Source organism: Hippocampus guttulatus, chromosome 11, assembly GCF_054856545.1.
Source record: "Hippocampus guttulatus isolate MCC_2025c chromosome 11, RoL_Hgut_1.0, whole genome shotgun sequence".
In the NCBI taxonomy this organism is placed as follows: domain Eukaryota; kingdom Metazoa; phylum Chordata; class Actinopteri; order Syngnathiformes; family Syngnathidae; genus Hippocampus; species Hippocampus guttulatus.
Genome location: NC_141271.1, coordinates 9,163,638 through 9,177,500, shown reverse-complemented (window position 1 = coordinate 9,177,500; position 13,863 = coordinate 9,163,638). Strand labels below are relative to the sequence as shown.

General features: G+C 41.9%; 2 protein-coding genes across 4 annotated transcripts; both read right to left on the bottom strand.

The window, feature by feature from the left end:
• Positions 1–213: 213 nt before the first annotated feature.
• On the bottom strand, positions 214–9,426 carry dnajb2 (DnaJ heat shock protein family (Hsp40) member B2). Its single transcript, XM_086123421.1, has 11 exons — positions 9,188–9,426; positions 5,731–5,827; positions 5,388–5,497; positions 4,626–4,679; positions 4,379–4,495; positions 3,781–3,855; positions 3,549–3,672; positions 2,490–2,560; positions 2,098–2,394; positions 638–705; positions 214–531 (listed from the first exon to the last, which is right to left on the bottom strand). The coding sequence occupies exons 2-10, from the start codon at positions 5,793–5,795 to the stop codon at positions 677–679; spliced, it is 942 nt and encodes a 313-aa protein (XP_085979547.1). The 5' UTR covers positions 5,796–5,827; positions 9,188–9,426; the 3' UTR covers positions 214–531; positions 638–676.
• Positions 9,427–10,271: 845 nt separating this feature from the next.
• LOC147197984 (tubulin alpha chain-like) lies at positions 10,272–13,336 on the bottom strand. 3 transcript variants are annotated; one of them, XM_086123417.1, is made up of 4 exons: positions 13,168–13,336; positions 11,761–11,983; positions 11,473–11,621; positions 10,272–11,352 (listed from the first exon to the last, which is right to left on the bottom strand). In XM_086123417.1, exons 1-4 carry the CDS (start codon positions 13,168–13,170, stop codon positions 10,372–10,374), a joined length of 1,356 nt encoding a protein of 451 aa, XP_085979543.1. In that variant the 5' UTR covers positions 13,171–13,336; the 3' UTR covers positions 10,272–10,371. The 3 variants fall into 3 exon arrangements, with proteins under 3 accessions (XP_085979543.1, XP_085979546.1, XP_085979544.1); XM_086123420.1 differs by lacking the exon at positions 11,761–11,983; XM_086123418.1 differs by lacking the exon at positions 13,168–13,336 and having other exon boundaries at positions 11,707–11,909.
• Positions 13,337–13,863: the final 527 nt, after the last annotated feature.

Below are 13,863 nucleotides of genomic sequence, written 5' to 3'. Positions count from 1 at the left end.
CTGCAAAAGGTGAACTGCCCGATGCAGTAGAATTTGGAATTAAAGGGATTTTTTTGGGGTTGTGGGGGGGGTATAGTCAGTAAGCCAGTTTGCTTTCAAAGCTGTTATTTTTATCATGGGAAACGATTTTGTATACCGGATTGAAGAGGCTGATCTGCTTTCAGCAACCATCTATGCTTAGTATTCGTGAGGTTTGTACAAAAGACTCAACACTGGAAGGAAATGCTTTATTTCCTTGCTTTACATAATACCTTATGTCAAAACATGTATCCATTTCAAATTGTTGGGATAATTGCGCTTTACGCTTGACCTGTTTATCCTGTACATTATTGTTCTTCTAAAAATGAGTTACAACTCAGTACAATCAAAGCTGATTAATCCAGAGCCATTTTTGTTTCCACCCAGTATGGGGAATACTCATTCACAGTCAAACACACAAAGCACACTTCTGGAACGGTGTAAGAATCATTCATCACGTCGAAGCTTTGTTGAGCAGAGAGACAAGTGCATCATGGGATATTGAACTTCGACCTGTAAAAGGAGAAATGAAATGTAATCTGCGAATTAAAACTAGTGAGACATAAGACGTGATCTGAGCTACCCGGAGCATCGACATGGAACACACTGCACACTTTACCGGAAGATGAGGGCGTGGTCACAGTACAGCAAGAGACGGTTAGCTGGTGAAAGCCTCAAAGTCTGAGTCTGCAACGGCAAGCAAGAGATTTCAAAAACAACAATACTGTATCATTTAATTAAGCTTAAATTAAATTTGCAGGCAAAAAAAAAAAACATGTTTCCTTAAATGATCAATCAACAGCGGCATCAGACAAAACGACAAATCAAATATTCCAACTCGTCTTTTGGCTCAAACCTTTATTTAATATTGCATTTTGAACAATCGGGAGTATAAACGGCAAGAAAGCAGACAAATACAAAACAATACGTTTTAATGTGTTGGAGTTATTCTGCTTCATTCTATCGCAACAATTCTTCAGTGGTGATTGTCTGGCAACGGTCAATAAATAGAGTAGGCAGTAAATATAATAAATACTTCCTGCTTGTTGAATGCACTTTAGAGATGAATTCTCAACTTTTGAAGAAAGCTTTAACTCACTGTTTCTGAAAATTTACCTGTTTTGTTTTGGATTTCTTTTCAGAAGGTTTTGCATATTTGCGAGGTCAGGGTCAGTTTAAACATTCCTATCCCAAAATAGAATTACATTCTGTTATGTCTGTTCTGTTTAAACTAAGCACGTAGTGTCACAACATTTATTCATGTACTGCTTGCAAAGGCACATGTGCCCAATGACACATTGTTGGAACTGCTGAGTTTACTTTTTTTTTTTTTTTTTTTAAAGTAGACGTGCATTAACAGCGAATGTTCTGTGGTCTACTTTTGGATTATGATCCTGTGTGCTGGGCTGAGCTCAGTGTGTCACGGTTCTGATATGTTCCCTTTGAAAATGACTGAATGAGATCAACATTGTGGCATAGTCTACACTGACCAAAAACACACAAAAATGCAAGCAGAAAAAGGATTACCTTCTATACACCCCCCCCCCACACACACACACACTTAACCTCAACGCAATTTCACCTCCACCCCTCCCTTTTTTCGGGGGGGGGGGGGGGGATTTCACTCTGATCACAAAGAAGAATCCTGTTATTGACTCTCTTAAGTCGTGTTAAATGGCATAGTTGCACATGCATATTCATGAACAATCTTTTATGTTTACTTGCGTGCAATCCATTTTAGCTGCTGGAAAAAAAAGAATGAACGTAAAGCCTCAACTTTGGGTGACCTCTGGCATAAATGTGAAGGCTAAGGCAACTCAATAGAATTAGGACGCACACTGCATTAACACACAATGCAGACACACTTCTTCTTCTTCTTCATACCGCTGTGACTACTTTGCACGGCAGAGTCTTGCGGCACTACATCTCCAGGCCCTGAATCCTCTCTAAGCGCATTCTCTTTTTCGACCGGAGCAACATTGTCACTAGCGCCTACGTGTGAATGTTCCGTCTCAACAACCCCGTTTCCTCTGTGATCATCACTTCTATCAATGACAGCTCTGACCCCGCCCGCGGCACCTGATAAGAAGTCGGGAGCGGTTGCTCTCTGCTGGGCTTCCATTTCTGACAAGCTGCACGCCAACGCCATCTGTAGATCTTCATCGTCCTCGTCTTGCTCGCGTCCAGTAACGCCCCCGTAATGGTAGAAAGGGGCGGCACTGAACGAGCGTTGTGTGCCAGTGGAATACGGGCTGGACCAGGTTCTCCCGGTTTCATGACGTAATCTGTTTTGGATTGAGGGATTTGGAGGTGGTTGATGAGGCTGTCCCTCTCGTTGACTCAGTTCCAGTGCGAGAGCCATATCATCCTGTACGCCTGGGGGGGTATAACAACAAAGCGCTTTAAAATTTGTTCCCATACAATCAATGATTATCTTCATCAACAAACATACAAAAATAAAATACCCTTACCATTAATTAGCACAGTCTTTAACAGACCATCTTCTTCGATCTCTGTTCTTTCCTGTCCGTTCTCTCTAATCCTAAAAAAAACAGAACGCAATTCAAAACATATTTCAGTGTGTTATGTTATGTGTGTGCTACACTGTTAAAATTTCTTCTTGATAAATGATAACATTTCTTCTTGGTGACTCTATGAAAATAGGCCACACTCGTACAGCTTGTTTCAGAAAAATAGAAAATGTGACATATTTTAGGATTGAAGGAATGAACGCATCTGTACAGGCTGTGTCATAAGTCACAGTAAAATTCTCTCTTTTTTTTTTTACTTCACCTTTGGTGTCATTCGAACAGACGTAAGGCCATCAACATTTGACAGTTGCACTTTTTGGAAGCATATCATTCCCGTGCCAGTAGCTCACAAATCGGCAATGGAGCAGCGTTGCAAACAAAATTGCCACCTGGCACAAATTTTTTCCTGTTCGGCGCCAGTGTGAAAAGCTTGATGGCCATCGCACTGCACAGCACAATATACAATTTATTCTATCCATGGCAAGCTCCTCGGAATGGGATCTATCCTTGACAAAACATGCAGCGGAAGGACTGCTCCAACCAGCGCTGATGAAAATACCAAACTTCTAGAGCAGGCGATTGCTCAAAGCCAGGAAAAGTCTCAGTGGAGGACTATACAGAAATACCGCATCATAAACTTCTGCTAGAACCTTTTGAACAACCTTCAGCACATCAAACGAGATGTTAGCAAATCTTGAGTGACTTCTATTCTGTGAACATCAAATGATTACTCTCCATAATGTACTGCTATTACCCTGGCTTTTTATATTTTTTTTGCCAGAGAAAAAGTGGGATGTTGACTTCAGAGGTTCCACTGTAGCAGTACATACAAGTAGAAAAACTGTTATTAAATAATGGTCAAAACAAGGGCAAAAACAAACAGTGAACTTGAAGTGATTCTGCTGATAATTGGCATTTTATCGAAACTGCATTTTTACATGATATTGCAATGGGGGATGGCAGTAAATGTGTCACTGAAATGGTCACAAAGGCACTTACTTCTTGGTGGTTGTGCGTTTGCCATTTACGACGCGGGTGGAAGTTGACACAGATTTGAAATTACCACCTCCCATGCTTCCCATGTCATGAAAACCACCCATGGATGAAAAAGATGTAAATTCAGCTGTCGAAGAATTTTTTAAAAAGACACAAAGAGGTATTCGTTTTTAATTGTAGGCATTCTTAATTCAATATGTGCCGTAGGATGTGTCATCATGTATGAAGACTTTACCTCCAGCTGAAGGGAACGAGAAAAACCGGCTCGGCCCCAGGCGGGAGGACGAACCCCCGAATGATGAGAAGTCATCTAATGGAAAGTAGACAAATTGTCAGGGTTGTGTTTCGTTCACAGACAAGCAGGTTGGGTGTTTCTTCTGAAGAACAATAAATAATCAAAGTGCCAAACTGAATCATCCACAAAAAGTAAACTATTTAAAAAGCAATGTTCCTTTTAGTCTGACTTCCTTCAAATCATTACACACTGAAGCAGAGGGCAACAGCATACATCAACTTCACAAATACTAAAGATAAATAAAACAAAACACATTTTACCTGATTACCAAGGGTTTTTGAGTATTCTAGGAGCTTATTTTCATGTATATAATTGTATCCTTCTTTGTTTAGATTGTACGGATGTAAATCATACACTTACAGAGAGGTGAGGTGTTGGCATATGCCTTTTTTCGGATTCCTTGACTCAATGTTTCAATTCATTACATGTTGTTTCTTCATTCATATTTTATGTGCAAAATTCAATGTACTTATTGTAAATGAAACCCATTTTTGAACATCCTGGGAGCAATCATTCAATCCTGTTGTGCATGATTTACCAAAGAAGCTGGCGAAAGGATCCTGGCCACCAAAAAACTCCTTGAAAACCTCATCTGGGCTGCGGAATGTGAAGGCGAATCCTGGGAAATCTGAAGAGAAGTCTGAATTGGAAGAGCCTGGAGGGGGAGAAGTACTTAAAAAGTTAATAGAAAACATGGGAGGGAGGGAGGGAGCAGAAAATTTGAAAACCTGACTCAAAAAGGAAAGCAGATGTGAGCGAGGCAAAAAAATGGCTCTTTCCTATACCTGAGTATCTCATTCCATCACTCCCATATCTGTCATAGGCATCCCGTTTACTCTCTGTACAAAAAAAACATTAATTATCAGTGAATATTTCACTCACATGAACAAGGTATGGCAAGGCAACTCTAATAATAATAATAATAATAAGACATTTCATTTATAAGCGCCTTTCAAAACACTCAAGAAATGTATTATTATTATTAATAATAATAATATCGCACACGATGTGTTTCACACAGGCAAAGACCCAACACCTACAACTAAGCATTTACAAAGACAACAGTTAATGACGTTCAGAAGCAAAGTAGCTTACAAATATTATTACCAAAAGAACATCGTTGAAATGCCTTCACAGAAAAGTGAGTAACTCAAAGAAAAAAAATATGATTACAAAAAGTGTTCAGAAGACCTTAAAGTAAAGTTAACCTGGATTGAAAAGTATTCACACTCAAGGCTGACTTAACTTTTATTGGCAACTTTTTTTTCCATTTGTGTGCAGCCTAACAGCAAAATGCAGCTAATTGACCCAAGTCGACAGATCTCGGAGCTCTACTAGGTTTATCATCAAATCATTTCTTAATTGTATTCAGGACACAAATCAATGATTTACAGACCAGCAGCAGAATTTTCAAATCTATTCGATCTGATTGGGAGCCAGTGTCAAATCTTTAAGACTGGAGTAATGTGACAATGAAATCAAATGTCAGAAAACGATTGCCCGTCACAGATGAGTAACATGACAAGTCAACCTGTACCGAGACTTACGGTCAGAGAGAACTTCGTACGCCTCAGCAACTTCTTTAAACCTCTTTTCTGCTTCTTCTTTGTTGTCTGGATTTTTGTCAGGATGCCATTTAAGCGCCAGTTTCCTGTATCTGAGTTGAAACAAAAACACAAATGTGGGCACTGTGACACCAAATGAAGTCACCAACAGCATAGTGAGAGGCGTTTTCTTTTAAATACTTGAATGTGGATAAATAGGATAAATCTAACATAAAAACACACATTAGGGACATTGCGGCATACTACAAAAAAAAATAATGAGCCAATTTCTCACAGGCTGGAGTATTGACATTGCTGTCACATTTGGGAGGACAGCAATACTCACGCCTTCTTGATGTCATCCTGAGTTGCAGTTTTGGATACTCCCAGGATGTTGTAGTAATCCACCATGACGCCTCCTGTCACCCCTCTACACCACTTCGCTGGGAACAAAAAGGGACACACTTAAAGAGTGCAATGTCAGATCAACTTTCATAGGCTCGACAAACATTCTGCAATATACAAAATAGAGTATCGCAAAGGGATCCTCATTCATTCAGGTGGCAGATAAGATAAGATAAGAAAACCTTTATTAGTCTCGCAATGGAGAAAATTCCCAATTCACAGCAGCAAAGTTATGAAAGGAAAAAGTAGAACAACAAAATATAGGAGCTGCTGGAAAGGCAGCCACTCACGCGGCGCCATTTTGAAGTCAAAATAACAAAAATAACACAACACAACAGATAAATAGTGAACAATTTAATGAATTGGTTACATTGCATGTTTGGCAGGCACGCCTCCAAGAGAAAGGGGGGCTTGACTGATACACAGGGGCGCTGAGAAAATCATTGAAAAATATATTTTAGAATATGAAATAAAATGCTGGAGTGGCTTAACTGGGGCTACACAGATTTCTAATGGGGCTGTAGTACCCACTAACCCTGGTGTAGTGCCATCCCTGAAGTTTGGACGCCACACGCCATGTGTATAAGAAATACGTTCTATAGATTTCACACGACTCTTTCATGGCAAAAACTCTGATGCTGACATTATTCAGCAATGTGAGCAAGAATAAGCAGAAGGCAATAGAGTCAAACCTCGGTTTTCGAACGTCTCTGTTCTCGACCAAATCGGTTTTCGACCAAAGATTTTGCTTCCTCGTGTAGCGTTCCATTGTGAGCAGACGTGTTCAATAAAGATTTTTTTTTTTTTTAAAGTGTGGTTTTGGTTTTCGAACAGCCTTCTGGAACGGATTATGGTCGAAAACCGAGGTATGACTGTAGTTGATAAACTGTAATGTACCGTAACTTTGTTTTTAGAAGAAGACAAAGAAACTAGTTTCAAGCAGAGTGAGGAAGAATGCAAACTAAAAGGAAGTTCTGAGGGAATGTAGGATGGGGAAATTAAGGAAGAGAGAAGGAAAGAAGAAAAAGTAAAGACAGTACGCATGAGTACAAATAGGTGAGGTAGAACGAAGCAAGTAGGGATTGAATGAAGGAAGGCAGAAAAGCAGGTTCCAGTGAAGTGAGTCTGGAAGAACACAAAACTAAAAACTCAGAGGGGAGGAAGGAAGGAAGGAAGGAAAGTGGGAGGTCTGGAAATGTAATCAAATGAGTGTATACAGTGGATCACCACATGCTCGTGCATGGTTTGGTACCCGCAAATTCCTATTATTTTCAGATTTGGGGTTTTTTCCCAATGCTTTTTAATATCTTCTTTTTTGGGGGGGTGCTTTATTTTCCCATTTCTACCCGTTTTTCATGGACAAAGCTAATTGAATTGCTTTTCAGTGTTTTTAGAAGATTTGTTTTCTTCCCCAACCCAACCCGGTTCCTCCCCCAATGCATTTCACTCGGTGTCAGTAACATATGTAGTTTTTTTCTATTTGCGGTCTGGCCCGATCCCTGTATCCCGGGAATAGCGGGTGTCCACTGCGCTACCTTTTTGCCCTTCCCTGTGACTGCCAATCAAAAGTGAACATTATCTTTCTGAGGGCAGATTTTTGATAACCTATTATATTGAATCTGATGAATTTTATGGCTGCAATACGTTACAAAAAAAGCTGGGATGGGGCCATGTGTACCATTGTGTTACATCACGTTTTCTTTTAACAACATTCAACAAACGTTTGGGAACTGAGAACCCTTAAGTGCGAGCTTTGTACGTGGAATTCGTTCCCATTCTTGCTTGATGAACAGATTAAGCTATTCAACAGTTCTCCATTGACGTATTTTACGCTTCATACTGTGTCACACATTTTCAAGGGGGGACAAGTCTGGACTGCAGGCAGGCCAGTTTAGTACCCGCACGCTTTTACTACGAAGCCAAGCTGTTGTACGATGTGCAGAACATGGTTTGGCATTGTCTTGATGAAATAAGCAAGGCCATTTCTCCAAAATCTGTATGTACCTTTCAGCGTTAATGGCGCCTTCACAGATGAGTAAGTTACCCATACCATTGGCACTAACACAGCCCCACACCATCACAGATGCTGATGTTTGAACTTTGCATCCATAAGCATCCGATGGTTCCTTCCCACTTTGGCCCGGAGGATACGATGTCCACCAATTCCCAAAACTATTTGAAGTGTGGACTGTCATACCACAGACTACTTTTCAACTTTGCATCAGTCCGTCTTAAATGACCTGGGACCCAGAGAAGCCGGTAAAGTGATGTTGCTATATGGCTTTTTCTTTGCAGAGTCGAGTTTTAAGTTGCACTTATGGCTGTGGCACCAAACTGTATTTACTGACATTGGTTTTCTGAACGGTTCCTGAGCCCTTGTCCTTAAACTGTTCAACTTTTTTTCTCATGCAGCTGTTCACAAATTGAACCTCGCCCCATCTTTAGTTGTGAATGACTGGGCAATTCAGGGAGGCTCCTGTGATTCCCTATTATGGCACCCAACTGTTCCCAGCTACCCTGTACATTTGCAGGATGTTCCAAAAAGGTGTTTGAGGAGCATTCCGCAATTTTGCCACCTGTCCCAGCATTTTTGGAACATGCTGCAATCATTACAATCTCAGTTAACGATTATTTGTTAAAACCAATAGCTAACAGTTTGAACATTCAATCTTATGTCTTTGTAGTGTCTGCAGTTAACAAGATTTGCAAATTCATTGAATTCTCTTTTTACTAATTTTTAACACAACATCCCAACTTCATTGGAATTTCGTTTCTAATCTAATCATGTCTCTTATGACAGTATTTTGACATTAAGGAATGCCAACATTCCTAAAACTATATTAGGGTAGGAGCCATGCCACAAATAGAAAAAAAATCTGCTATTCGGTAAATTTGCAGAATGTGAATACAGTACAGTATGCGGTTATTCACTTAGACTACATACATTGTATTTTCATGCAAGCAATGTAGGAACCACTATCCTGCTTTTTAGTCAACGTAACGACTGTACATATAACTGGCATCTGAATAAAAACAACTATGAAATACCTCAAATAATTGGTGGTTGAGCTATCGTTTGACTATTTTAGCTGGTCTGACTATTTTAGCCCCTCGGGCTCTCATTCCATCTTACTTACTGGTGGACTGCCACAAGTGTCAGCACTGACTGGGGGTCGAGGGGGGTTTCCAAATTGATGCAAAAACCCCGCGTGCAACCGTGAGACCCCTGGGAGCAGCAATAAGTGTATTTCGAGAGCATTGGCATCCCACTCGCAGGCAGTGGGGTTGAACAAACCTGTACATATTGCCGACTTAAGCGTAAAGTCCTCATTTTAATGTCCAGTGTGTGTTGGACAAGAGTGAAAGACAAAATAGTCTGATCGTGTAACCTGACCTACCTTGTGAGTCTGACAGAAGATGAGGTGGTCGTTGACAGAGATAGCCGTGTTTCTAGAACCGTCTCTTCTTCCCGGTGTGTCTCTCCAGCGTCCCTTCGCCACAGCGCAGAGCAGTCGCCTCTGCGATCCACTCCACGGGTGTCAAAACTTGCAGGTCTCCGGCCCAGTTAGCCTCGTTGTTGTGAATATTACGTCACAATCAGCTGAGAGAAGAAATAGAGAGTCGAGAACATGCCGGAGTTTGCAGACGTCATTCGACACGCCCCTTAATGCTGCGTCCAATGTAACTCGTAAATGTTAATCAGACCATCAAAGGAAAAATAACGGCAAGGGAGACAGTGTATTTCTGTGTATTTAAAAAATAATAATAATAAATTAAAATGAAATTGTAAAATTACCAAACCATAATTGTTTGTTGGAACAAATAAAATACTGTCGTAATAATCCGTCCCACTTTTAACATGTATTCAACGCGACATAAAGCTTCTTAACGGCTGCCTGTTGATGTGTGATAAAACTGCCCACTCGCCACATAGAAAATTGACTGGAGGTACAATGTCTCTCAATAATAATAAGCAGAATACTAATAATACAAATCGAACAAAACTCAACTCGTATTCTTAAATTGTAGATAGTGTAATCACTCCTCACGAGCAGGCACCCCCTAAAAAGTGGAGCCTGATAATGACTCAAAAATAGGTTGATAAAATCCAAAAACGTTAAAACATTAAGATTGTGCCCTTACACCAAGCTGTTGTCAGTTCCATATATCTCCAGCAGGTAGCGCCATTTTCCCATTGAAGAAAATCGTTTTGGAAGATGGTTGGGACATGTCATGTCTTAAAGTTACGGAGATGAACTAAAAAAAGTTCCAAAAATCAAGAGATGACTATACTGGATACTCGATTGGCAATACAGTAAATTTTAACGAGCGGTGTAAAGAATGTATGTTTAACGTCAGTCTTGTTAAGTCAAGAAAACGATGAAGGAAACCAATGTTGTGACTTTATCCTGGATACAACCTGAAAAGATCTGATTTGCTTTATCTTTTTCTAATGCCACACAAAATCAAAAATACATCAAAGGAGTTTGGATGTGTTTATTAACACCGAGCAATCACCACCACAGGCAGCACCTGTCATATTATGACTGATAACTTCTTTAAGCCCGGGCTATCATACTCCTCAGTACTCCTCGCCATCTTGATCCTCATCCCCAGTGCTGTCAGCACCTAACTCTTCATAATCCTTCTCAAGGACTGCCATGTCCTCTCTGGCCTCTGAGAATTCTCCTTCCTCCATTCCCTCTCCCACGTACCAGTGCACAAAGGCCCTCTTGGCATACATGAGATCAAACTTGTGATCAAGGCGAGCCCAGGCCTCAGCGAAAGCTGTTGTGTTGCTCAGCATGCAGACAGCCCTTGGCACCTTGGCCAGATCTCCTCCAGGAACCACTGTTGGAGGTTGGTAATTGATTCCCACTTTGAAGCCAGTGGGACACCAGTCCACAAACTGGATGCTGCGTTTGGTCTTTATAGCAGCGATGGCGGAGTTGACATCTTTCGGCGCTACATCACCAAAAAATAACAACAAACAACAGGCCATGTATTTACCATGACGAGGATCGCACTTGACCATCTGGTTGGCTGGCTCAAAGCAGGCATTGGTGATGTCGGCCACAGACAGACGCTCATGGTAGGCCTTCTCAGCAGAGATGAATGGGGCATATGTTGCTAGAGGGAAGTGGATTCGAGGGTAGGGCACCAAGTTGGTCTGGAACTCTGTCAGGTCAACATTCAGGGCGCCGTCAAAGCGAAGTGAGGCTGTGATAGAGGACACAATCTGGCCGATCAGCCTGTTGAGATTAGTGTAGGTTGGCCTCTCTATGTCAAGGTTCCTGCGACAGATGTCATAGATTGCTTCATTGTCCACCATGAAGGCGCAGTCAAAGTGCTCAAGGGTGCCGTGAGTGGTCAGAATAGAATTATAGGGCTCTACCACTGATGTGGACACCTGAGGGGCGGGGTAGACAGCAAACTCAAGTTTGAATTTCTTCCCAAAATCAACTGACAGTCTCTCCATGAGCAGGGAGGTGAAACCAGAGCCGGTGCCACCACCAAATGAGTGAAAGATAAGGAAACTTTGCAAGCCAGTGCACTGATCAGCCTGGAAAAGGATCAAGTCTTATTTTCAATCAGTTCTAACTGTGTACATACCAATAGTCCTAAGCAGGACAACATTTCAACCAGTTACCTTGATGACAAACTGCATGTATAAAACACTCACCAGCTTGCGAATCCTGTCCAGAACGAGCTCAATGATCGCCTTGCCAATGGTGTAATGACCTCGGGCGTAGTTATTGGCAGCATCCTCTTTCCCTGTAATCATCTGTTCTGGGTGGAACAGCTCCCGATAGGTACCTGTACGAACCTCATCTTTGGAAAACAAAATTGAACATTTAAGAGATATTCAAATAACTATATTGTATGTATTTATCTTGAAGTTCCAAGTAGCGCTCACTTCATGTAAAATTAGCAATAGGGCACAAGGCCTGCGGAGTCAGCGGTTACTGACCGATGACCGTGGGCTCCAGATCAACAAAGATGGCCCTGGGAAACTGCTTCCCAGTTCCAATCTCACTGAAGAAAGTATTGAACGAGTCATCGCCTCCACCAATACTTTTGTCAGACGGTATCCGTCCATCTGGCTGAATACCATGTTCTAGGCAGTAAAGCTGCCAGCATGCACTGCCCATATGAACTCCAGCTTGGCCGATGTGCATCGAGATACATTCATGCTGGATGGAAGAGAAGGTATAAATAAACATAAGACTCAAGTGTTATGCACATACTGTACGTGTGTGTGTGTGTGTGTGTATACACCCATACACATCCTCCCTGAGCCTCCACTTAGTTCTCGGTACCGCTAATAGTGTCTGAGGCGGGCAGGTACGTCGAGGCAGAGGAGCTCAGAGGTAAGGTGCTGCGAGGGACTTTGCATGTTCCGATTTCCTCCCACATTCCAAAAAGATCCAGATTAAGTTAACTGAACACTCTAAATTGTCCCTCGGTGTGATTGCGAGTGTGAATGGTTGTTCGTTTATGTGTGCCTGAGATTGGCTGGCAACTAGTTCAGGGTGTCCCTTGCCTGCTGCCCGAAGACAATTTGGATAGGCTCCAGCACACCCGTGACCCTTGTGAGGATGAGAAGATCAGACAATGGATTTTTATACTGGATTTCATCTTTGTTTTAAGCAGAGGTCACCAAACTATGAAATTGTGAGCTACTTCTTGGCGATTGATAGCGGTTTGATACACAGTTCTAAGATGACAAAATTGCTTGACTTTCATTTAATGATGTTATTGTGGCTGAAGGGGGAAAAACATCCAACTCAGCTGCAAAAATGTTTGCCTCAAAACGGGGTGGGCAGGGGTGAGTCTGTTCATTACCCAAGTAATTAATTTTTGTGACTCCCATAGTGGTTGGGGGGTTACCTGGTGCCTCTGGGCACCACGTTGGTGACCCCTGGTTTCAAGTGTCAAAAAAGCAAACAAAAAACCAGATGTCTTTATTAGCTACGTGTGAGTTTGTGAGAGCTACATCCTGTGAATTCAGATTCAGAAAACGTTATCCCCGTGGGGCAATTAGAGTTGTGCGAGAGCGGCTTATTATAGAGACAGTCAGAGCAAAGGAAAAACATAGGATGAGAGAATGATGCACCGCCTGGGGGCTAGGACACCCTATCGGTAAAATATCTAGTGACGCACCTGCTAGCTACCTATTCTAGGAAGGTTCGCACACATTTTCAATAAATTAGTTTCCGTGAGCGAACAAAGACTGCCACCTAATCGGCAAAGCACGAGCAGAGGATTTATCAGCATGGCACCGTCCTTAGTTATTGGTTGCTAATCTCTAAAGCGCGGAGGAAACCCAAACAAGACGCTTCCAGATGACGTAATCAGGGAATGCAGAGACACTCACCATTTTGTCCGCTTGTCCTTCACGATGAAATGCCGTACTCTGCAGACTTCAGGCAAGGCAGGAGGACCGGGGATGGAAAGAAGCTGAGCAAGACCGTCCGCATTTCAGGCAGCATCCGCAATACTCACTGTCCAAAAGATGTGCGTGTGTGTGTGTGTGTGTGGGGGGGGGGGGGGGGCGATTGTAGGCGCATTAAACTGATGTCACATTAGTTTTTACCGCATGCACAATGTCAAAATCTATTGTGGCTTCAGAATTTGTCGAAATTGTACATTTTATGAGCGTGGTTATGATTTATGATCAAGTCCGAAGTTGATAAATGGAAAGTAATAGTCCAACACTGGATTAATAGTCATTTTTAAGGCCAAATTCGGGAGAGGGACTAATTGCCAAATCAGTCAGGAATTCTGCGCCTTGCAACTGAGCAATGTCAGTCCCATTTGCCTGCAACAGGTGTCACCCTTTTACTACTTTGGATAATGCCAACACCAAGTTAGTGCAATGTTTACTGAATTTTAAAAGCATTCAGACCCTACGCAGTACTGAACAGCCAAGAAGTGGTCACTAGAGTTTAGTGGCATGAAGTATACAATGAATGCATGAGTAACGCATGTAATTTACCTCAACCTGGACGTGGGGGGGGGGGGGGGGGGGTGATCTAGATTAAATTAAAAAAATTCTAGGAGCAAGTTGTCA

Bases quoted from the DNA above. Each gene is read 5' to 3' on its own strand.
- dnajb2 (XM_086123421.1), bottom strand. From the start codon at position 5,795: ATGGTGGATTACTACAACATCCTGGGAGTATCCAAAACTGCAACTCAG. The intron at 3,673-3,780 runs GTAAAGTCTTCA...ATTCTTCGACAG, and splicing joins CTCGTTCCCTTCAGCTGGAG to CTGAATTTACATCTTTTTCA. The intron at 2,561-3,548 runs GTAAGTGCCTTT...TGTTTTTTTTAG, and splicing joins AAACGCACAACCACCAAGAA to GATTAGAGAGAACGGACAGG.
- LOC147197984 (XM_086123417.1), bottom strand. The intron at 11,622-11,760 runs GTCAGTAACCGC...TGTTTTCCAAAG, and splicing joins TCTGGAGCCCACGGTCATCG to ATGAGGTTCGTACAGGTACC. The intron at 11,353-11,472 runs GTGAGTGTTTTA...ATCCTTTTCCAG, and splicing joins TGGACAGGATTCGCAAGCTG to GCTGATCAGTGCACTGGCTT.